The sequence below is a fragment of the Ceratosolen solmsi genome, unplaced genomic scaffold (genome assembly GCF_000503995.2).
Source record: "Ceratosolen solmsi marchali unplaced genomic scaffold, CerSol_1.0 scaffold11, whole genome shotgun sequence".
NCBI lineage: Eukaryota > Metazoa > Arthropoda > Insecta > Hymenoptera > Agaonidae > Ceratosolen > Ceratosolen solmsi.
In genome coordinates this window covers 6,067,009-6,091,933 of record NW_011948416.1, presented here as the reverse complement: position 1 = coordinate 6,091,933, position 24,925 = coordinate 6,067,009, and the positions used below count along the sequence as shown (strand labels likewise).

Sequence of the window (24,925 nt, the reverse complement as noted above, 5' to 3'; positions counted from 1 at the left end):
AATGAAATGCCGTTTTGACACAACCAAATATAAACGTCAATCTACTGTCGGCGATCTACTGTTTGATTTTTTCAAGAACGAAAATCATACTTACATATTTACGAAAAATCTTTACTAAAATACGAGTAATAGACATGTGTCAATATTTTTATGAATAAAGTGTATGTGTTAAATTTTTTCATTGACGGCTTATAATCATATCGGTACAAATAATCATTCTTTTATATTGCCTATTCCATACAAAATTATCAATTATATTAAAATATTTATCATCAACAAAACACAAAGTACATTATACTACAAGCATAAATGATCTAGAACATTCATTTTTTCATATATATATATATATATATATATATAGCACTCGAACAATTTTATTTATATATAATATTCATTTTAACCTGAGTGGGCGATTATTATGTATTATTATTGGAACAATATTCTATAGAATATTTATAACTTTTAAAGTTATACCTTTTAGAATCTTATAGTTTTTAATTCCATTTAATGAAGCAATTTTTAATTAGATTTTATAAAGTCAGGAAGCTTTATATAAAAAATATTTCAAATTTCTATATATTTGAAAATATTTAATGATTTGTATAAATGGTTAATTTGAATATATTTGAATATTTAATTCTGTACATTATATATTTTTATTTATAACATTCTTAATAAACTTATTATTAACTTAACTTAACTTATTACAAAATATTTAAGTTGAATTTCATAACTGTTATCAGTAATGTTATTTTTTTATATATTAAGAATCTTATTTAATTCGATCTTGATTTATTACGTAATAAAAATAGTTATTGCATGATATTTATTGCTTCTCTGAACCACTATTTTACTACTTCATTGAAATATTAAAACATATACTTACGCACACGCGCCTGCACACACACACACACACACGCACACGCACACTTCATCTCATACATACACACACGCGCGCGCGCGCGCGCGCGGGCATATGCGTATAAATCTACAAATATAAATTTAATGTGTCTGTATATTACAGTATTTTCTGTAAGTCTAACGTTCCCTTTAATTATTTAAAAATGGATAGGTTATATACAATTACTATTTCATAGTCATAACTGTGAATAATTATAATGAGCTAAGTAAGTAAATTACTTACTAATTTTTTTAAAAGTGAAATTTATTTATTATTAATATTACTTATATATGTTAGTTATTTTAATTTCATTTGATAACGTCAAATATCCAATGTTTCAGTATCATATATATATATATATATATATATTATTGTTATTTGTAGACCATTTAATAACATTTATTGATTAAATTTTAAATAATATTAAATGGTCTACAAATAAAACTAAAACTTTCGTTTAAATTTAAGTGTTAAAACAGTAAATATGGAAAAATACAAAAATATATATTCCTTAAACAATAAAAGCAAGTTATTATTATGTGAATTTTTTTATTTATTTTAATATATTTTTGTTATAGTTTTTTTTTTTATTTTGTATAACCTGTTTTTATCTTACTTTAGTACATATTCACCGTATTCTTTATCGTTTCTTTATACGATTTTCAACTTTTTTCCATAATCAAAACTTTCTTATACTTTTGAACTAGAAAATGGAAGCAAAGAAAGAAAGAGAGAAAGAAAATTATTAGAGAAAGCTGTGAGCATGGGCAGGTGAAACAATTATTAAAATTCATTAGTTAAACTTTGAGTAAATAAATGTTGGTAGAGTATTGCTTCCAAAAATTGTACAATAGATACTATTAGCTTGTACGTTATATTCCATCATACAGGTTACTTATTCTATTCATTTGTCTTTTTCCCATGATCAATATGTCTTTGAATATAATTGCATTTACTGTAATCGTATGATTGTTTACTTAAAAATAATGAAATAATAAAAAATATATAAATGAAATGATATACGATTTATTAATATGTAAATATTAATGTATATAATTATAGGAAAAAAATTCTTTACTCATAATATAAACTGAAATTATCAGTAAATACAAAAAAACTATTATGAATAAGAAATAATATAACTGAATGATTAAGTAATTGTAATTTAAAAAAAAAATTGAAACAAAATATATTCTACAAAAATTAAATAATTATATAATGTACAAGTTTTAATTACATTAACTCGGGTTATTTTTTCTTGAAAAATATGAATTATTATTTTTGCTCACCAATCTTATTATACAGAAGAAACGGTGTATGCATATGTAAAGGATATATGTAAAATTTTCAAGATTGTACTCATTCATAATATTCTCAATAATTCAAAATATAACTTCGATTCTGGAAAATGTGCCACGAGAATACTTGAAATAGGGAAACATACCGAAGGAGTTGCAACGACATTCGTAAAATGTATTCATGAAAAAGTATCGTATACTGGCATTTTTGGTGATGTTCGAGTGGATGTCTGAACATGTTGTTCAATCCATTTTCTGTTCGCAGGTCACGTGGTCCTATCACAGCGCCGATGTTATTCGTCTTCTCACCGTCGGTCGCAGTGCTTACAGCATCGATCAACGAATCAGCCTTTTCTTCAGGTGAGTGAACTTCCATATTATTTAATGTCATGACATTAGGTTTTGTTTATGAAGCCCTTCAACCCCTACCCTATATTATAAATGATTATTTTCAAGATAAATAAATGAGTTATGCAACTTTAAAAATTTATATATGCCTTTATAGCATTTTACTATCGAATATGTATAACATATATTACAATAGATATTTTTGATTTGATACTTCTGAAATTGTAAACGAGGAATAATTTCATATAATATGGTAATTTAATATTAATATACACAATAAAATATAAATTACAATATGTTAATTGCATTATATTTATATTGGCAATTGTTATCCAAAATATTTCAAGACTGTCCTTGTCACTTGAATAATATTTTAACAATATAAATATACTAAACAGTAATTTAAAAATATTAATTATACAGTTTATTTAAATATTCTATCACTTTATCATACGAATAGGATCAGATAGAAATTCTATTTATATTAATATAAGCCAAAAATGGACAAACACGCAGTATAATAATAATTATATTTTCTAGATATCCAACAAATTGGAGACTTCGAATCCAGTATGCAACTCCTCGCGATTCTGGATTATACGAGTGCCAAGTAGCGACTTTTCCTCCATTAGTGAAGAAAATTCATCTTCTAGTAACTGGTAAGTCAATCGACAAGTTTCTCCTTATTTATTTAAACCATTTATTATTTTTAAAAGTATAGAAATTCAAATTTACACGTAAAATATCCAATATCGGATTCTGATTGGCTCTTATTTATGTTATATTATAATATTATTTTATTATAAATTAATTATTATTATCTTATTGAAATTATTACCTACTTATACAATAGTCGATTAGTTACAATTTTTTACTGCAACATGAAAATTAAAATTCTTATCGACATTTAATTCAAAACGATTTTTTGACATTTCTCACATATTAATACCAATTAAATTAATAATAGTAGTATTGGAGTAACTAGCATTAGGAATTCAAGTATTTTGAAAATAATTAATAATATAATAAAATATCATTGGTGTGCGCAATTTGTATATTTAGGTATAAACAAGTAATGCTATATTAATATCGAAGAGGAAAAAATTTATCTTCCAAGTGGATTTGTGTCCTCGTTCTTCGTGCAAGATGTATTACAGAATATTCATATGATTTAAAGAACCTTTATTTGTGGTCGTTCAATATACTTATTCATTTCTTACTCTTTTCCCGTCTCCTACTATCTGCAAGTTTATCTATCTATCTATCCATCTATCTATCTATCTATCTTCGCTTACACAGTCTAAGAAATTCAATTTGCCCATTAGTTTCGAAGTACGTTTCATAAATATATCAAAGAGGTTAATGTAGCGCCATCAAGTCGCTCTAATACTCGTCCTTTGCGATGTCCTCATACTACAGAACATAGCGAGAGTAGGAAAACTTATAGACTTCACGTGTGTTCCTCTACGACTTGGGAAGGCTATCAAGTTTCCATAGGATGTATATGCTAGTGAGATGACTCCGACTATCCTTCATAAGGTCTTGTCCCTTTCTCTTTTGATACATTAGGAATCTTCTACTTAAAATAAAAAATCGAGCAAATAATGTGCAAAAAATCTGTATAAAAAACAGTAAAGAAGACATCCTTGAATATTGAAAGTTTGTAGGCTATGATAATGAAAGTTATATAACTTCAATTTAGAAATATTTAAATAACATTAAAGAGTCGTTAATGACTGCTTCCTCAATGGGATACGAGCAATTAGCAATATTAATTTTAATACAATGAAACATTACATAATATTTTATAAACTTAATTTCCTTAATATTTCTAATCAGTAATTAGAATAAAAATGTGAAATAGACCGATAGAAAAATATGTTTGACATAGAATTATATTTAAATAATTTGGAAACAATGGATTATCAATTCTTAATTAATAACGAAATACTATTTTTTAAAAGAAAAAAATAAGTGAAAAATATTATTAAAAATTATGGTAATATATCGTTGATTATTAATCCCAATATGTGAACCATTAATTATTTATCATACATCAATTATTTATACATATTTATTATATACTTTATATAATACTTATGCGCTATACTTTGTAATTACATAAGTAACTCAAACCAATGAAAATGATTATACAAATCGGTTCACTGGCTTTAGCAATTATAATATTTTATAAAAGACTATTTGATTAGTTAATTTATATATATATATTTGCTATTTGTAATTTGTTGTAAATTTTCAATTTAAAATAGTACACAATATATAATATACATAATAAAAACAAGAAAATGCGAGTATATAATTAATATATGATTTATTTAAACAATTTAAATGTTTTAGATACAAATTTATTATATTTTTATGCATATATTATTAAAATACAATTATTAAAAAAAATATACATAAAAATTGCTGTGTGAAAATATTGTATTTGAATAATATATATATATATATATATATATATATATATATGTATATATATAAATAATTAGATGATATCATAATCTGTTATAGAAAATAATATAAAATTATATACATTATTATTTGAAAGGATAGATCTTACTTTATGGTATATGAAATATTTAAGATGTATATTTTATGCATTAAAACTTATTTCATATCTAAAATATATCACAATAGGCCATTAATCTTTAAAAAAATAATAAACTATGTTGAAATGTAAACATTTATTATTTCGATGTGAAAAGTTAATAATGATCTCTGCAAATAAGGTTAATGCATTTACTCTAAAAACGTTATTTGAAAAAACTTTATTTGTCCTGATTTATGCATATTTTTAAGGGAACGAAATTTTATGACTTTCTAAAAATTATATCCCATATAAACAATAATTAAACAAACAAAATATCGCATAACCATAAACTTTTTGTTTAAGTTTGTTCATTTTTAATATTTTCAAAATATATATTACAAAAGCTGAAGAAATATTTTTCCGTGTTAAAAAATGAGTTCTTAATTTATGAAAACTTTTACTTCGAAATTTATTATAATACTTTTTAAGTATATAATTTTTCACAACTATAATTTTTCTCAAGTAATTAATTTATATAAATTTATATATTTATATTATATAACATAATACATTTATTATAAATTATATCATCTACATTGAAAGGGTAATCATAATTTAATATTATTTCTAGATAATTTAATATGATAATTCATAGTAATAATTTATATTTTTAACCGACTTACTTAAACAAAATTTGAATACATACAAAAATCTTTACTATTGTAACAATTTATAAATGGAAATGTAAAAATTTGCTAAAATAATTTTCATTAATTTCTTTATCATGAGTTTGTTGAAAATTTGTATATTTAATAATAAACTTGTAGTTTATAACGAAATTTCCTATAGGTTTCATATGTAAATATCATTTATAATATTAAATACAAATTAAAATAAAAAATATAACATTATTAAACATATTACACATTAAATATCTCTTTCTATTGAAAAAATAGAATTGATTCATTATTTAATTTCATTTTACATGAGTGCAACTTATACGTCTCTTGAAATCATGATAATCTGTTGCTTTGCTTTTTCTCGCTCTCTCTTTCTCTCTCTCTCTCTCTCTCCCTCTCTCTCTCTCTCTGTCTTCTTATTCTTACTCTTCTGTTTGCCTCTGTCTACCTCAAACACATCAAACACATACATTCTCTTTCTCCCTATCTATTTATCTTCTCCTTCTTTATCTGCTTTTAGTATGAGAGTGTCATAGTAATCTGATCCGATCCACAGACAGTGGAATGGCACAAAAGCTTCTTCCCTTATCCCCTCTTCCGCCATACTGCTTACCGGAACACTACTACTGCTTTTCGGCGATTATGCCCTTTCTGAAGTTCAACGAACACGAAGTTCGCCGTTGTCGTTCTACTCATCTTTAGAAAACTAAGTGAGATAGCATAAACTCCCGACCTAAAGGTAGTAAGAAATAATGAGAGCGAGAGAGAGAGAGAGAGAGAGAGAGAGAAAGGGAGAGAGAAGGTGGAAAGAGAGAAACATTGTTCCAAGCGACCGCAATCTCCGCTCGAGCTTGAAATTCAATGAAGTGCGAGGGAGTAAGGGAGTAAATCTTTTGATTTCTCGCTGCTGGTTTCGAAATTCGCGAACTGATTCGCCGTGCGCGTGATCTTTTGATTATCTTCTATGATTTTATAGTAAGACAAATTAAAGATACACGCATGTATCAATATAATATCCACGATTATGTGAACAACTAAGAAGGAGCATTTGCCACTGACAATATAAGGGAAAATATTTCGCCGTTTATTTTCATCTAATTCATGAAAGATCAACAAAATATTTGTTGAATTTTCTCGATTACGAAGGTTAAATTTGAAGGCCTTGATAACTATTAAAATGAGATTTCATTTAAAAGTGGATTAATCAGAATATTAGTTATACAGCCTTCAAACTATACGAGGTACATGATTAGAAATATTTGCTTAACTTGCATTATTATTAATATTTAAAAGTTCGATAAGTTTATATACATGTTCATATGGAAGAAATTCTTAATAAAATGCACTATGTTATAAGAAGCATAAAACCGAAACAAATCTTTTACACGCAGTTTTATAATAATTACCTCTATAAGAATAAATGCATATCATTGCATTCCATATTTCTCATGACCTCCGAGCTTAAACTAGTTTGAGCTGCAGCCGGGCATGTTATGTACTTGCGTATGTACACTGCCAGTTGTACGCCTGGTTCCCGTAATATCACGAGTACGACGATCCTCGCTTATGTAGTATCTTACCATAGGGTGTCTACATTGTTAGTCTCTCAACAATATTGGCCCTTCCCTATACTCTCTATCCACACAGTTTCTCGTTTTCTTTATAGTAAATCGTAAATTTTTATCGCAAACAACTTGTCGTTATATTTCACCTCTGGTCGTATCCATCTCGTGTATGAGAAAGTAAAAATAACATATTTAATTTTCTAATTTTATCTCTCATATATATATATATATATATATATATATTAATATTTCAATAATTTCAACTTATATATACTTGAAGAACAAGTGTGCTTATTATTTATTGGTAACAGAAATTTCCAATACAAATCCAAGTAAATAAATAAAGATATATATGCATTTATTTATTTATGCGATAGCCTGTCGGTATCTTGAATTTATGAATGATAACAGGTAAATATACTAGTATCCTACCTGAATAATTAACAAACACATCTATTTACTGTGTTCGCCCAATAACTATTGAAAATAACTGATCATTTGCATATCTCTTTGAGTTAATGTCATGCTTTTATATTGATTTTAATCCACATAAATAATGACTTCACTATTTAACAACTTCCCAAGTTATAGTTAGTTAAATTAAAATTTTATATAATTTAAAAAGAGAATATTTATAAACGAAAACCATTATTTATATAAAAACCAGTGCTTGGGTAATAACATATATATTTCATTAAAAAGCAAAAGGAACTACAGCTTTAACAAATTCATTTACTTAATTGTAAAATAAATCACCGATAAAAGAAAGATATTACGAAAAAAAGCAGAATTTTTTGCTCTACAAAGAAATACAAAAAGTGAGTAAAATCAATAATGTAATATTTTAAAAAAAAAAATAAATAAAAAAAAAAGTAATGAAGTTCCAAATTTGAAAGTATGGATATAGAGGGATTTATAATATAATATAAAAGTTATTCTTTTACCTCTTGTAACCGCGTACACGAGCATTTTATAAAATTCCGAATATTAAATAATAGAATATCACAAGACAGTTAATAATGATTTTTTTATTTATTTGTACGTCACAACATTTAAATTGTTAACATTTGCTGTTCTGTGTTATATCCATTTTTTTAATTTAATTATTTTGGATTTTTAGTTACCTATTTCAAAAAGTACTATAATTATGTAAATGCAAGAGTGTCATTTCCATAAGTTTATGACTTTACGTATTGTAAATTATGCGCATTAATAAATTATCTATATAACTTTAAGAATATGTATGTTAAAGAACTATATAACATTGTAAGAACCAATGAAATTGAAACTTTAAAATATTAAGTATATCAAATTTACCTTTCAAAACTATCATTATTACAAGTAGTCTTTCCCTGAATTATCAATTTCTTGTATTATCTGAGAGAAAAGTGCGCACATTGATAATACTTGGTAAAATTTACTCCATTTTTACATATATTTGTATTTGTAATGTAATTTAAAATATTAAAGTTGTAAGGGCGGAGGAGGGGGAGGGGGGGGGGAGAATACATATAATAAGAAAAGTAAGATCATTTTTTACGTCTTAGAATCATGGGCCCTGCATTTTCAAAATACTTCATTAATTGCAAAATGAGGGAACGCTTTCTCGTTCAACGCGATAAAATGTCGCGATGCAAATATCGCTTGACTACCTAAAGCAGGACTTAAGCTAGATTTGCATGAGCAGAGGACTTAGAAGAAAGTAAGAGGTTGATGCTCCAAGTCGCGGTCATATTTGCATTTTCTTTTAGTATCTAGACCCATTAAATATCATTATACAAGGCGACCAGAGAAAATAGGGAATAAAACAAAGCACTAGAAGCAATAGAGAAGTTTAGTATTTTAAATTGAATAAGAGTGTGCCGAGATTTATACATAGAATCGTTTGACTATTTCAATAAAATCATTATTTCTATGAATAATATTTAAATATTCATAAATCGATATACGGTCTTATTTACTTATTTCGCACTTACTTAGAATAACAGCTAAGAATAATTATTAATTAAGATAAAAACAAATGAACAAAACTCAATCAATTCATTCTTATGTTATCTTATATTTAAGTATTCGTAATATCATAATTAAAATTATATTATGGACACTTTTCATCCCAATGCTATTGTATAATTTATGAATTAGAAGGATATGAAATCAAATATTAGCTATTCTCTTATATGAAATATTTAGCATTGCATAGTAATCGATAGTAAGTGCTAATCTCCGTAACTACTAGCAACATGTTCCAACAGAATTGAAAATGATTCAACCACGACGTGAATCGAGTCTGTCCCCCTAAATCCAGCTTCCATACAAGAAGACGCAGTTCGGACAAATCAATGGACCATCTTCTTGACAAGCAATAAAGATCAATCGATATCACCAATCACTGGGCTTCGTCTCTATCAGCCATCCGTCATCGATAAAAGCAACAGCAACAACCGACGCGGCGACTAATTTCACTTTAGACACTCTCTTGACTATTCGGTGATTCACTGACAAGGCTCTAGCAGCTACCAATGATCATCACTCAAAATCATCATGCACCAAGACATTCAGCAACTTTAATCGAGTAGCCGTCTTCAGAGTGAGATCGAGAGACAGAATGCTATACTCGTCTAACTTTTAGGAATGCGAATGACAATATTTTATTCTATTCTACTTGGCGATTGCCTTGTTTAATTGATATGTCAATGTTACTGCAGTTCGCTCGAGTACAATGCAACCCTACGCCATACTTGGTACTATATCATCAATGCAAATAAGTTGAACTTATCTAATGAATGCAACCATTATGTTAAGCATGAATATAATATATATTTTTTATTGTTATTTTCAAGTTGATAATATAATGACCACAAGATTAATTTATCAAACGTTGTTTTGATAATGTTCAAAATAGTCAATATTACTTTCTTTAATGTTATAAAAGCCGGTATCGATGTACTTATATTACAAACTCATCGTTCGTATAATTATTTCGATTTTTAATCTTTCTCAGTGTTGATACTACAGAAGAAATTTTTATAAATTGAATTGTTATGACGATTCTACAGACAATATTAATAATTTTAATTTCAACACCAAATAGCAAGCTAAAATAACATAATAGACGATAAATAATAATTTTTTAAACTGCAAATATTTTATTCTTATAATAGTCTAACGCTATGAAATAATCAACACAGCCGCAAAGTATCAATAAAATCTAATCCTAAGATGAAAACTAAGATAAAAACAAAACGTATAAAGTCGAATATCAGATATAAGGCATAAAATAAAAGCAAATTATAAGGCATAAAAAGAAAATTTATGGAAATCATTACGTTGATATTTCATGTCTATAATTAGAAGTTCATAACTATAAGGATGTTAAACAAGCATTACATAACTCAAAGGCGCCTGAACGTACAAACGCAAGTGCTATTTTCAAAATAACTGCGATGTCACGTATGTCACTGTGAGGTTGAAAAGCAGCCACAAAAGAATTTCGAATATCCGAATGAATAATACCTGTTAATGCAGATTCAGCATTCGAATTCTTAAGTGTGGCAAATTATGCAAAAATGAATATATAAAATAATGCTTGTTATATATATATATATATATATATATATTTTTTTTTTTGTGAGAAAATTGTAAATTGTAAATATTTAGTAAATTATAACGTTATCATACGTGAGTAAATTAATTCTTTGGAGAATTATTGTTTTTATGTATCTTACTACAATATTAGAATTATTGTTTTTAATGTATCTTGCTTACTTACTTATACGGAATTTTTCAATTAATAATAATATAAATTTCAAGTTGCATCGACTTATATAGCGCTATAAATTGAAGAAAATAAGCTCTAACATTATTAATTCTATAAATTTGTCTGTTTGAATCGTATTTCTTACAGTGATACAGACTGTTTTGATATTCATTTCAGCCGCAAATTTCAGTTATGGAAGGCAAAATGGAATACTGTTTTCTTCTCCATTGCATACTGTAAAATAAGTGGTTTAATGTTTTTGGATATTATCTACAACATAAAACCGTTGTTTAATCTGCAACTGGGATAATTCACATAAATTAAGACCGGCGTAGAACCGTTATATCTTTCTCAGTTCAGATAAATACTTTTCAAATATATTTTTGTTTATTTTTATTTTTTTTTTATATTAGTAATAAACATCAAAGAATATAATTAATAAAACAAGATTCTGATTTGAAGAACATTGCTGACTTTATATTACGAATTGAAACCCATAATTTATACTGATTATACATTATTTATACTGATTTTCGAATTAATATGTCAATGTATATTTATTAAATTCATAAAAAAAAAAACTAATAAATATGATAAAGAACCCAATTATAAATAATAGTCGTAAAATTATTGTAAATTTTCAGCTAAAAATATAAACAATTTTTTTTATTTTTATGATAAAATAGTAAGTTTTGTTTGCCAATATTTAAACATGCAATTAATTAAAAGAATCATAGAATTCATGACAACGGCGAAAATGTAATTACAACATGAAAAATCTCTACGTATTTTACGTGCACATTAACCATAATATTATTACAATACATATATTAAACTAAGTGATATATACGCTTATATATCATGCATATATAACTATTAAAATTGTTTAATCCCGTGTGATGTACACAGGCTTAATATAATTCAAAGAAATTATTTATTCACATATTTAAATTATAATGGCGCATAAAAATAAGCTTGCGGCATTTTAATAAATACAGTAATAGCATTTATTTCCTCTTTTTCAAGCTATCATCATATATTTATGTTTTACTAAAATATAATTTCATTATAACAATAATATAAACCTTTTTCATTCCATTTCATATTTTAAATTGTCCTTCTTATTAGTTAATTTTAACGTTAACATTATTGTACGAAAGTAACTTTCATCATAGCTTATCTATGTCCGTTTACATGAATAGATGTCTTTTATATAGAATTTTATTCAATTTTATCTCGAATTATTAACTTATTTTAAAATTCACAAATACTAATAATATATTAAGAAGTCCGAAAAAGTATAAATTACTCATTAATAAATAATAATTTCAGCGTTTTAAAATACAAACAAAACTCCGACAATTCCTAAGTAATATAAAACTTTTTTTGATTTTTACGAATTATAAATTTAGGCCAAATTATTAATAAAAATATATAATTTCATTATTTTAGTTCGTTATCCTGATAATAATCACCCTTATATCATTCGAAATAAATTATTATGATATTTAATTTATATGTGAGAGGAAAACTAAATATTATCTCTCAAGTGGTACAAAAAAGTTCAGATTCTTAAATTACAGCTAATGATTAAATTTAAGACTCTTGTTAAACAATAAGATTTTTCTGAATATAATTTCAGTTAATTTGAGAAATTCACATGAATGTCTATATAATCGATAATAAAACTGGACATTAAAATTTCTTTCAGTAACTAAAAGAAATTTTTCGTATACAACAATTTTTAATATAACAGTTGTTAATAATATAAAAATTTTATTGATATTTTTTTATTTAAAGCATTTTTTTATTCATCTATTTTATTGATAATTAACTCTTCAATAAGTTGCATACACAATTTATAGTGTGAAATAATGTATTTATATTCACGATATGATATATAATTCCTTTAAAGACGATTATGAGATTAGAATTTTTTAATATTTAACAAATCTTGTTATTTTAATTGGTTCATAAATTTTACTTAGAATTATTTATTTTATTCCGCATAAAAATCGTTATTTATTATATTTAACATATAATTCATGGGCATATTATTAGATCAGACACCATTACAATAAAAATAAGTAAATAATTATATCTAAATTACAGATTTAGAATTCATTTCATTGTCAATTTTGAATTTAATGTAGCATTTTATCAATATTTTTTGTACTTCAAGTTGAATGAAGGGCTAAGTATTAAGGCATCATTAGAATAAATAGAGATATAAAGAGTTGGAGCGAGTGGAAAGAGAAAGAAGGAGCAATATGATAAAAAGAATGAGAAAAAATTGTGAATTACAGTCTCAAATTAAATGGAGCCAATAAATGCCAAGTATAACTTTATTAAGTTTGGAAAAGTTTAATTAAGAATAAACATACAAATGAAAAATTTGCGTAGATATTTACAGTAAGATAATTATATTAAATTATATTTATCATAAATATTATATTGAATTGTATAATTGAACTGAAATCGTTTTGCTATATGATTTACTCTTTATAAATTATTAATTTTTTTTTATCGATTATAATCATAAATCCTACACTATGAATAATTGGAATTAATTAATTTTAACAAATAACAGATATTGCAGCTAATTGAAACAACTGGAAATCTCATTTTGTACTGATTTTCAACCGCTGCACTGTCATTATTTCAAATAATTTCAATGAATGCTAATATATCAATAAATTTCTATAATTAACTAGCTTTGATAAAAATTTCGTATCAATCTACATAAATTTATTTCTGTTCACGTATATTTATATTCTAATTTATCACTACTATTAAATATTTGAAGCAGGAATATCCGAATTTTATTTAGATTTCACTAATAAAATATTAATGCTAGTTGAGTTGGGTTAAGGAATATAAAAAAAATTAATTATTAATAAATATTCTTAAATAAAGAAAATTGGAATGAATATGTAAATTTATCGTAAAATTGTTAATATTAATATATTGAATTAATCAAATTAATATTTCTGCATTTTATTTCTAAAAATTTGTAATAAATTATTTTTACAAGTAGTTACTAAGAGCACTTACTGTTAAACTTCTGTAAACACCATCTAGTGTTTTTAGTTTAAATTCAACATTCATTTATAGTCGATTGAAAAATAACAGTGTACAAATAGAAATTAGTGCAAGTATTTTTAAAATGGAATATCATGTTTAAGGTAAAAACAAATTGACAATTTAAATATTTTTTTATCCGAATAAATTTAAAAAGAAATAAATTGCCATAAATTCTAACATATTTATACAAAAAATTTTTAAAATAAATTTAAATATATAAAATCAGTTAGTTTGAAAAATAGTTCTTGATTAACTTAATACAAAAATATTAGTAATTAGTGATTTGTAGCTTCATATATTAAAATCAATGATATCTTTTCAATCAATAATAGTTTAAATTTAAATTATATGCTTATAAAAATGAATGTAATTCATTTTAATCTTTTTGTATATTATATCATTTCATTAATTTTTAATTTATATTTATTACAGCTACATGACATTTAGAATAATTTTAAAGATATATAAAAATATCGATAGGTAAATTAGCTTTATCAATAATTTTTAATTATCATAAAGAATATAAAAACTATTAAATAAAATGAGAAAGATTTAATTGGCTAAATAACACGACTTGAATATCTGAATCATGAAAATAAAACAGTAAATTATATATTTGTAATGTATAATAGACACTTCATTGAATTGTTATTGCACTTTGATAAAAATTTATTATAATACAGCTACGTTGCTCCATTGTATTACTTTATTTTTAATAATACAAGATCTATCTTAACAAATTTTTACTCAATTTAGAAATTTTATCATAATTATATAACATTCTAATAGTACAATTGAGAAATATTCAATAACTAGAGATATTCTTGATCATTCAGTTTATCTCATAATTTTTACATATAAAGAAAAATGTGGAAATAAAGTTTCTGAACAAAATAAAAATATCTTTTGACTATATATATATATATATATATATATATATATATATATGGATTTATGAATAAGTAATTTCAAACCTATAAAAATAATATATAATAAATGACATCGTATGTTTAATATGATTAAAATTTTGTTTCGTAATTTACATAGCATTAATATAAATTTTAAAGTCTTATAAAATCTATTAATTCCTATATTTTCGTAAATATGTTGAGATATTCACACAAATAAAAGTACATAACGTTCTAAGTGTAAATTAATGGAAACCCAGATGGGGAAAATTTGTGGCTAATGTGAACACATACCGACACGTATAGGCTCGCTGTGGTTGGTGGTTTGCCATATTTTGGCGCTTGGCGATTGGCGCATTTACTTTCATTGATAAATTTAATTCTGGATGTAATTAGTAACCCTATTAAAGGACATTTCAATAGCCTGTGTATCAATTAATAGCTTAATTAATAATTATTTCGATAGATCAAGTACCAATAATAATGAATTCTTCATTGGATAATTTAGAGCGGCTTATATTCACAATTTTTTCATTGCAAAATTTCATCAGAAAATTTGTTTTTCAAACAAAATACTTAGGTAGAACGTTTATTTTTTTATTTTATTCACCACTTATCTGTACCACTTATTTGTTGAAGCATGATTGAGAATAAAAACACTTTTCTTTTCATTACTGTACACATTTTATTTAGAATATTTATAATCCATCTTTGATTTTCAGTATTGTAAATGCAATATTTAATTTAAATTTTATGAAATCCAAGCAAATACATTATTTCCATTATAATATCATGAAAAATTATAGTTATATAAATAATTATAATTTAATTTTAGAAAATTATATGAAAAGTACTAAAGTATTGACATTAAATCTTTAATATATATTATTTTTTATTATAAATAAAATTTATAAAATAATGTATATGCAATATTAAATATTATGATTAATAAAATACGGAAATTACTCTAAGGTTTACATTAAATTTATTTTAAAATTAAATTAAGTTTTATATAAAAATATTAATTACTGTATATTCTGGTTTCACCTGTATTTTTTATGTGGTAATAGCAACAAGATAAATAGGTAAATATGAGTATTTTGAAAAATTTTAAGAGCGTATATCTTATTTACACGTTACACGTTGTATTTATATGGTATAATTATATTTTTAAGGTATATTCTTAATCCATGTAATTTATTTATTTTTCATAGTTTCTAATAATAATACATTCTTTGGTTTATATTTAAAATTATAAACTCTCTTTTACAAGATAATTAAATTTATCATAGAGTTTATTAGAAAATATCACAAAGAGCAAAATTTTTTTAATTTACTTTTTCCATTAAAAAATAATTATTTACGAGTTTTTATATAATATCGCCTGTAAATGATATAACGTATAATTTATTTTTCATTGCATATATTTAGTTATATACATTTTTAATATACTCAGCTATTCAAATGAAATTTGATGCGTAATCACTATTGCAAAAATATTTTTACTATTGCTTCTTAAAACTTACTTACAATGCATAAGAATTAGTTTAATAAAACACGTGAGACAATAATAATGACAAAGACTTTGCTCAAATAGACACAAAATCGAAGAAAAGAAATTAATTTTTTTCTATTGCACCCACGTCGTTTTAAATATGTATAAAATATTCTTGTTATATTTTTATTTCACAGACCTTATTTCAGATTTTTTTTTAATATATTAAATTGAAAATAATGAGCCTGGCCTTGCAGTTTTTTTTTATATGCAATTTACTATTTGTATGCAGAGATGTTCAGAAATAAAAATTCAGAAATAAAAATGACGATAAAAGGTGTACAAAATGAGACGACAGAAAAATAATATAAATGCAGAAGTAATTTTATATATGTGAAAATAAAAAGGAAAAAACAAAGATAATGAGTATGTATGCATCTACTTTTCGTACGAGTTTCTGGTTTTTCTTTCATCGAGGGGAGTCGCAATTTATTCAATTTCATACACGATTTTTTATCCACTTATCGCTTCTGATATTTCATTTTTACGTGAACTTCATCTTTTTAGCTCTGATTAAAAGAGAAGAGGTTCGAAGCGTCACGCGCAGAAAGGGACTGAAAATATTTTCCTAAGGTACGCCGAAAAGGGAAAAGAGTAAGAAAAACAATAGCTCGGCTACCAACTGTTTTTGGCGATACGCGAGCATAGCTGCAATCCTTTCCCTCCTTTTGTTCCTGGCCGTTCAAAGTAATTAATTCAGTATTAACAATGAAATTTAATTTTCTTATTAAATCAGATTTATACCAACTTCTGCGCAGCGAAGTACCATTTCTATTACTGCTTTCTTCAAGTAATTTAAAAAAATTATTAATTGAAGTGTATTTTAGTATTATGGATAATCCGTTGTATTTATCAAATTCACGATTTCATATTCAACTTAAGAATTTAAGATTTTACCTTTATTTGTTTTCGACATTCGATTAGAAAAATTATATGCTTTATTTTTTCGTACATTGATTTTCAGCTATTAATATTGCTTTTAAAATACGACAATTTTAGTTTTTAATAAATCATAAAATACATAGAATATAGAACATACACGCTTATATACGTAAATTATTTAAAATACAATAAATAAATTTAATAGTTTTTTCAAACAAATCGAGCATATAGAAGTGTATTAGATACGAATACTAATAAGAATTAAATTATATATAAATGAAATGTACACACATAGAAATGGAAATGCTTTTATAAATATTAATGTATAGAAAAGTCAACTGATGTACAAGTTTTTTTTTATACTTTTCCATTATACTCCGTACATTTCTCATTTATATGTATTACTATCATTTTTTAACGACAAAAAAATTATTGCTTTATCTAAAATTATTTAAAATTATGCCATTTATCATTATCGATGGATATGGAGATATAGCAACGTTTTAAAATTAAAATATCACAAAATTGGATTTCTAACTCATATGCACACGTAAATACTTTTAAATTATTTAATAAAAAATTTTATTGACGATGTGATAATGTTTGCAATGGACGACAATTTAATTACAATTCTACTTCATAAATGAAGAATCATTTATAAATATAATAATTTCCAATTATTAAACGTAAAAGTGAAAAACTATACTATTCATATAAAAATGTTGCTTCTACAACATGATATATGAATTTTATCATCTTCAATAAAAATATTCAATATACAATTTTCAGTTAATGATGTTATCCAAATTATATCATACTTTTGCTAAATTTCAAGTTATGCATTCCTTTACCTTACAGTTTTGTTAATTAAGCTATCTGAAAGATTAAACAAAAATTCTTTCTAAATACCAATTTTAAAATAAAAATTTGAATTAAATTTTTTCTACTTTCGTATTTTACTTCATTTCGTCAATGTTCTTAATCTTTCAAATGAAAATAATAAGTAGAATCGGGTAAATTTCCTTTCATTCAAGTATTTTCAAAACCAATACAAATTCATTGTTCTTCATTAATATTAAGTATTTTTGCTATTCATTTTTACTCTTATGAAAAATTGCTATTATTTTACTATTTATGCATTTAGGAATATTCGTAAATTTTTTTCAATTACGAGCACTGTTATTTTATTAAGATATTTTATATCCTAAGGAACATTTCTTATAGTATGCCGTGAATTAGTTGTATTGAATTGAATTTCGTACAGTACGTTGAATTAAAAAAAAAAGACTTTATTCTAGTAATTGCTTATAAATAAAATCATCGAATTAATCTCTATAAAATCAATGTGTACGTTAAAAAAGACTTATTTATCATCAGATGAAACGCTTTTGAAATTTAAATTTAACTTGAAACTTTGTAATGTAAATACAAATTAAATAGGAATTATAAATTTTGAATAGATTGAAGTTTTTAACCACCGCCCGGTTAATTAATAATTAAAATACGAATCGTTAAAATTTGAAAGGTTCAATTGTTGTTATACTTAAATTTAATTTATATAAGAAAATCTTTAAGCATTTATATATATATATATATATATATATATATATATATATGAGATATTTACTCGTTGATTTCGAAGTATGACGAGGTATAAGTGAAATGACATATTAATAAATTTATAATATCATTTAGAATTCATCTATTAAATTTCATACTTCATACGCTATTCCCTTAAATTAAATATGGCTTATGTCATGGACTTAGATACAGATTAAAACAGTGATCGAACTCTCCTTAGAAACCCATAAATAATAAAATGTACAAAATATTCGAGTTCTCGAATCCGATATTAAGACATGTATTTATCATTATATCAATATAATTACGAATTTATCGTGGACTCAAGTAATCAATCAAACTGTTCTAGCGTTGACGTATCCAGCATGACCCATCGCTTACCAAGTTTATTTAAAAGCCTCCTAAATCTACGCATTCCTTAATCCCTGAATACGACCATTATTTATTTCTTCATATCACTATGATTATTTTCTACTAAGTGTAGACATAAAAAATTGTTATTCATTTGATGTGAAAAAATTGCTAATTCTTGAACTTTTTATGTTAGTCGTATTATAGTATAATATGTTGAATTACAAAATAAAGAAAACTAATGAATAATAAAATAACAATAACAATTTGAAGTATTTCCATTTTATTTATTATATTATAATATAATAGGTACTACATACCTATGCGTCATAAATAAATTGAAATGAAATTTAAGTTTAATTGAATATTCCGTAAATGTATAAAGCTTTTGAAACTTAATATTATTTTAAACAAGTGAAATAGAATTTAAACATCTCGGTTTTGAAATAAAGTCAATAAATATGCGACAAGTGAAGAATTTTCTTTTTAATTAAAAACTCAAGCAAACAATTGTCTTTAAAAGTAAAAGCAAAATTACGTATTTTTATTTTCCACTAAAATTTCACATTACGACGCTTTATGTTCTCTTCTTTTTTTTCTTCTTTACTATTTCGTGAGTATAACAATACAGATAAAAACTTACGTTTCAATGTAGAGAATGTTCAAACGTACTGAATTTGCGTTTTGTCTATATAAATTGCTATTTAGACGATGTTTTGGTAGTTGAAAGAATAAACTACTGTATTTACATAGTAATAGATTCGATAGAACTGAAACACAAACTAAATTTAATCTATATAATTCTAACGATGAAATATCTCATCTAATGATTAACATAGAAATTTCAATCTTTGTGATAAATTTGTTGAATTTTTTAAATTAAATTAACTATTTTACTATTAAATTTAACAATTACATTTTATACAGATCTTTTCTTTATCACAACCATTCATATAACACTTTTATATTTAAATAATTTAATATATTATTATTGAGAATAATGATTAACTATTAAAATAATTTAAAAAAAAAAAAATTAGTGACTTAAATCCATTAAATAAAAAACAGTTTAAAAAAATTACTTACTCTATTATTAAATTATAATGAAAATTATATATTTATGAGTTATATTTTAGATAAATAATGATCAATGATAAAATCAGAAATTTAATTTTCAATATTTTTTAAAACTTTATCCTTCTTTAACTACTATTATATTAAAATTTATCAATTATAATAAAATACATTATTAATTATTTTGAAGATATTGTAATAAAAATGTTGTAAATAACCTATTTTATACTTGTAATACTTTTTTTTTTAATTAATAATTAATGCAATACTTTTATGGCAAATAACAATGACAATCTTATATTTTTTAATATATAGTTATATATTTTATATATAGTTTGAAATATTATCAATAAGATAATAAAATATTGAGTGGATTGAAAATGCTTCATCAAATTTCGGAAAAATTTAATAAATTATATTCAAAGAATTGCCGATTTGATAGTTGTAAATATAAATATATTATTTAAAATTGATTGCATATCCTATTCTATGTTATTTATGATTGCATTACTCATTAGTAAAATATAATTAAAAAATTAACATAAATTATTTATTTACATGATTATATACATACATGTATTATTAAAACGGGTAAGAGTATCTCAAAATAGGAAGAAAATGATTTTAATTTTTATAATGATATAAATAGTCGGTTTAACTATTATCTTTTTAAAATTATAATAATATATGCATATTAATAATATTATATTTTAGATAAATACTTAATTCCCTCACGCATTAATTATAATTCTCATTTTCTATAGTATAAAATATATAATGAATTAAGTGAAAATATTATATATATTTTTAAGATATTTTTATATACAATGATTGATATTTAAAAAAAGTATTTCAGTATTATTTTATTAAATATATTGAACTTATTATGTTCAATGTGTAATAACATGCAAAATAACATGCATAGAACTCTTATATTTATTTAGACTAACTTTATCTACATAATTATTTAAAGAAGTAAAAGATCTTTCAGGTCACGAAGGTATGAACTTAAGGGAAATGAATGTTGGATCAACTCGGTAAATCCTTCGTTTTTCTCTTAGCTTTAGTATCTTTGCTTTCGAAAGCTGTTTAAAAAATAATAAGTACTTGTCTTCTTTAAAATATTTTGATCAGTCACAAGAATGAATTCATGTTAAATATCCGATTAGAGTTGCATAAGTAGCTTAGTATTAAATTGTAAACTATAATTGGAATAATTATAAAGTAGGCCTGGCTGATTTAAACAGCGAACTGAAAAAAAGTATCCTTTCTTACAAAATAATATTATCATATACGAATAAAAAGACAACGACAATGATAAATAAGGTCTTGCTGCTAAGAAGCCATGCAAATTTCATCTTTTCTTTTTCTTTTTATTCAAATTTTGAAATATGCATCGTTCAAATTTATAAATCTTCAACCACAATAGTAGACGCCCGTTTTTAGATAAATTACACATTTTAATTTCCAGCGCCGATACTTGTAATAATGGACGACTCCGGAAGAATAAAGTCTGGAGAAAGGCATCTGAAAGCCGGTAGTGCTTTACGTCTACGATGTGAAGCGCGCGATGTACCAGAGCGATATAATGAAACTGTCATTTGGACCAGAGGAGATGAAATCCTCAACGAAGACGTTAGGTAAATATTAAAATGCTACAAAACTCACTTTGCTGTTTATTTTTCTTAAGCAGCAATTTTACAGCCATAGTTGATTTTCAAAGTTAATTGAATTTTTTACAACGAATTTATAGATTTTTTTTTTATTTTTTCGTAAAATTGAAACGATGAAAAATAGCATAATAAATATACAGATATAACAAATATTAAAATTAATCGAATGCTTGTCCTAGCTTTACATACATAATAATAACAGAACTTCATGACTGTGTAAAAAAGCTAAAATAAATATATTTAACATATTCAGTGAAAATAAAGTATATTCTATATTATACAAATTGTAATATTCGAGAACAAAAAAACATTTATTTTTTATTTTCATGCTTATTATTTTAATATATCATTAGCATTCCAATAATGATAATTGTAAAATTATGTGAGATATTCTATACTTTATTATAGCTTCTGCTGGAAATTTTGTGATTTCGGTCTTAAAGATAAATTTTCAATTCTAATAATTATATTTTTATATTGTTAACTCGTGGTTCATTTTCAGTATATGAATTTATAATTTTTTTCTTCTTCAAATTCAATTAAAATAAAACTTTATCAATCTGTTTCCAAATAAGTTTAGGGGTGCTAAACTTAATTTTGCATTCTTAAAACTTTAACAACATAAGAGAATAATAAATAATACTCCTCTTTTTTTTTTATCCCAGTGTATAAATAAATATATCAAATATATTCTATTCAAGAAAAAAAATATTTTAACATTTATAATAAATTTATAATAAACTATGATAGTTAATTTCAATATCAGTATAATAAGTATTTTTTTTTTCTTATCTCTCGTATTACGTATTGTCCGTTATATAATATATAATAGGAATTGCAGTAAAGTAAATATGAAAATTTTAAAATACAGTATAAATGCTGACGAATATTTATTTATGAATAATTTAATAATAACACTTTCCCAATAAAATAAATGCTAAATCCAAGACGACCAAAACTACTAGTCGCATCTATTTTTTGACGAATATAATAAAAAATTTATGTATTTGTAAACAGTTTTTCATGTGAGATTGGTTTCAATAGTTAATTGGAAATTAAACTCCCATCGACCAATAGAGCGAGTTTAAGAGCAACAATTAGCATATATGGCTATCAATTATAAGACAATATAAATAAGACAATTTATTGAAATGAATGAGAAAAACTTTTATACTATAAATTTCAGTGAAAACAGAACTGCCGAGTGCTTAGATGGCAGAGAGATTCAAGTTATCGTGAGTACGATAGTAGTGGAGAAGGCAACACCCCGTCATGCTGGTAACTATAGTTGTGTTGTACCTGAAAAAGCTAAAGCTACGGTTGCGGTACACGTTCTTAACGGTAAGTTCATTTTTCATTCTCTTGTTTCATTAAAGGGATAAAGCTTAATTAAATGTAATAAAAAATTGATGTTAAGCATAGCAAAGCATTATAAAGTATAATAATAATTGAGATTGACTTTGCTGAAAAATTGACTTATTAAGAAATTGTAATTTAGAGGTGGGGATGGTCTTAATTTTGAAATATATTTATATATTGAATTCTCATGGATTATATTGTATTTTTAAGATAATGTGATTAAAAAATAAAAATTTTGTAAGCATTCATCCATCATTCGCAATACATTACGTTATGTAAAATAAATTATTTGTATTTTATTCATTCGCACTCTATATTTACATTCATATTTCGCTTATACATTATTTGTGGTGTTTTGATTTTACCTCTTATTAATAATAATTTATCGATCAATTGATGTCACTTAATCAATAAAGAATTTTCATCAGTTAATTGTCTTTGCTTAGTTTTTAATCAATTGTTCTCGATTATTTGTAAAAAAACTGAGCAAAGTTAATTGCTTTTTCTTGCTTTATTACTATCATTATCGAGCATTAGTATATATTTACAAAGAACACGAGAATTGTAATCACTTTATAATAATTTTTTAATGTATTGTACCTATATACCGAAAATTAAAGTTGTTAAAGAGCTTTGCTCATAACTCTGAAGATTAAATTTTTAATAATTTTAATAAAACCAATTAAAAATTCGAATATTATGTTTGAATTAATCAGGTGAAATGTGAAGGACACGAATATGATAAAAACTAAGGAGGAATTAGTATTAGATATATTCTTTGAAATTTTTTAAAACGAGGTTCAATTGCCTTTCCCTGTTTACTATAACATGACGTACAGCAAATGAAATAAGAGGTCGAGTAAGTACACCGCATGATGTAAAAATGTCTATAAAAGAAATATTAACGCGATAAAGATTTATTCTGATGTGCGCGCGAGCGGTAGCATAATATTTAAAGGAGCTTGTAGCATACTTTAGCTTTGACAAGTGCGTATTAGGTCAGGAGTTCAGCCAGGTGAAAGAAGGAAAGTGGATGCTATGTACGCAACTATTCATATACCATTTATAATACGTGCGTATAACTTTTCTCTCGCTTTACACTTTACCAAGTTTTATTTCTAAAGCTGGTGGCATTTATAAGTGTTCGGGCTATAAATGACTTATTCGATTAAAAATTACGATGCATGGAGTAAAATATAGATAATTAACAGGCATTTATTGCGGTATTAGCTTAAATAAAAAGCATTCGGATCGTAGGTAATATAATTTTCATTTATTAATAAACACTCTTATTCGCGACGAAATAAAATTATTATTAAATACAATTATCATCAAATGCTAATATTCTATTTCCGAGC

General features: G+C 24.3%; 1 protein-coding gene across 1 annotated transcript in view; it reads left to right on the top strand.

Moving 5' to 3' along the window:
- The window catches only part of LOC105359478 (uncharacterized), a 77,057-nt gene that overhangs the window by 29,248 nt on the left and 22,884 nt on the right, over positions 1 to 24,925 (top strand). The window contains exons 5-8 of the mRNA XM_011496092.1: positions 2,465 to 2,559; positions 3,088 to 3,206; positions 22,007 to 22,175; positions 23,395 to 23,549. Coding sequence (XP_011494394.1) covers positions 2,465 to 2,559; positions 3,088 to 3,206; positions 22,007 to 22,175; positions 23,395 to 23,549 — 538 coding nt within the window. The remainder of the gene's footprint in view (positions 1 to 2,464; positions 2,560 to 3,087; positions 3,207 to 22,006; positions 22,176 to 23,394; positions 23,550 to 24,925) is intronic.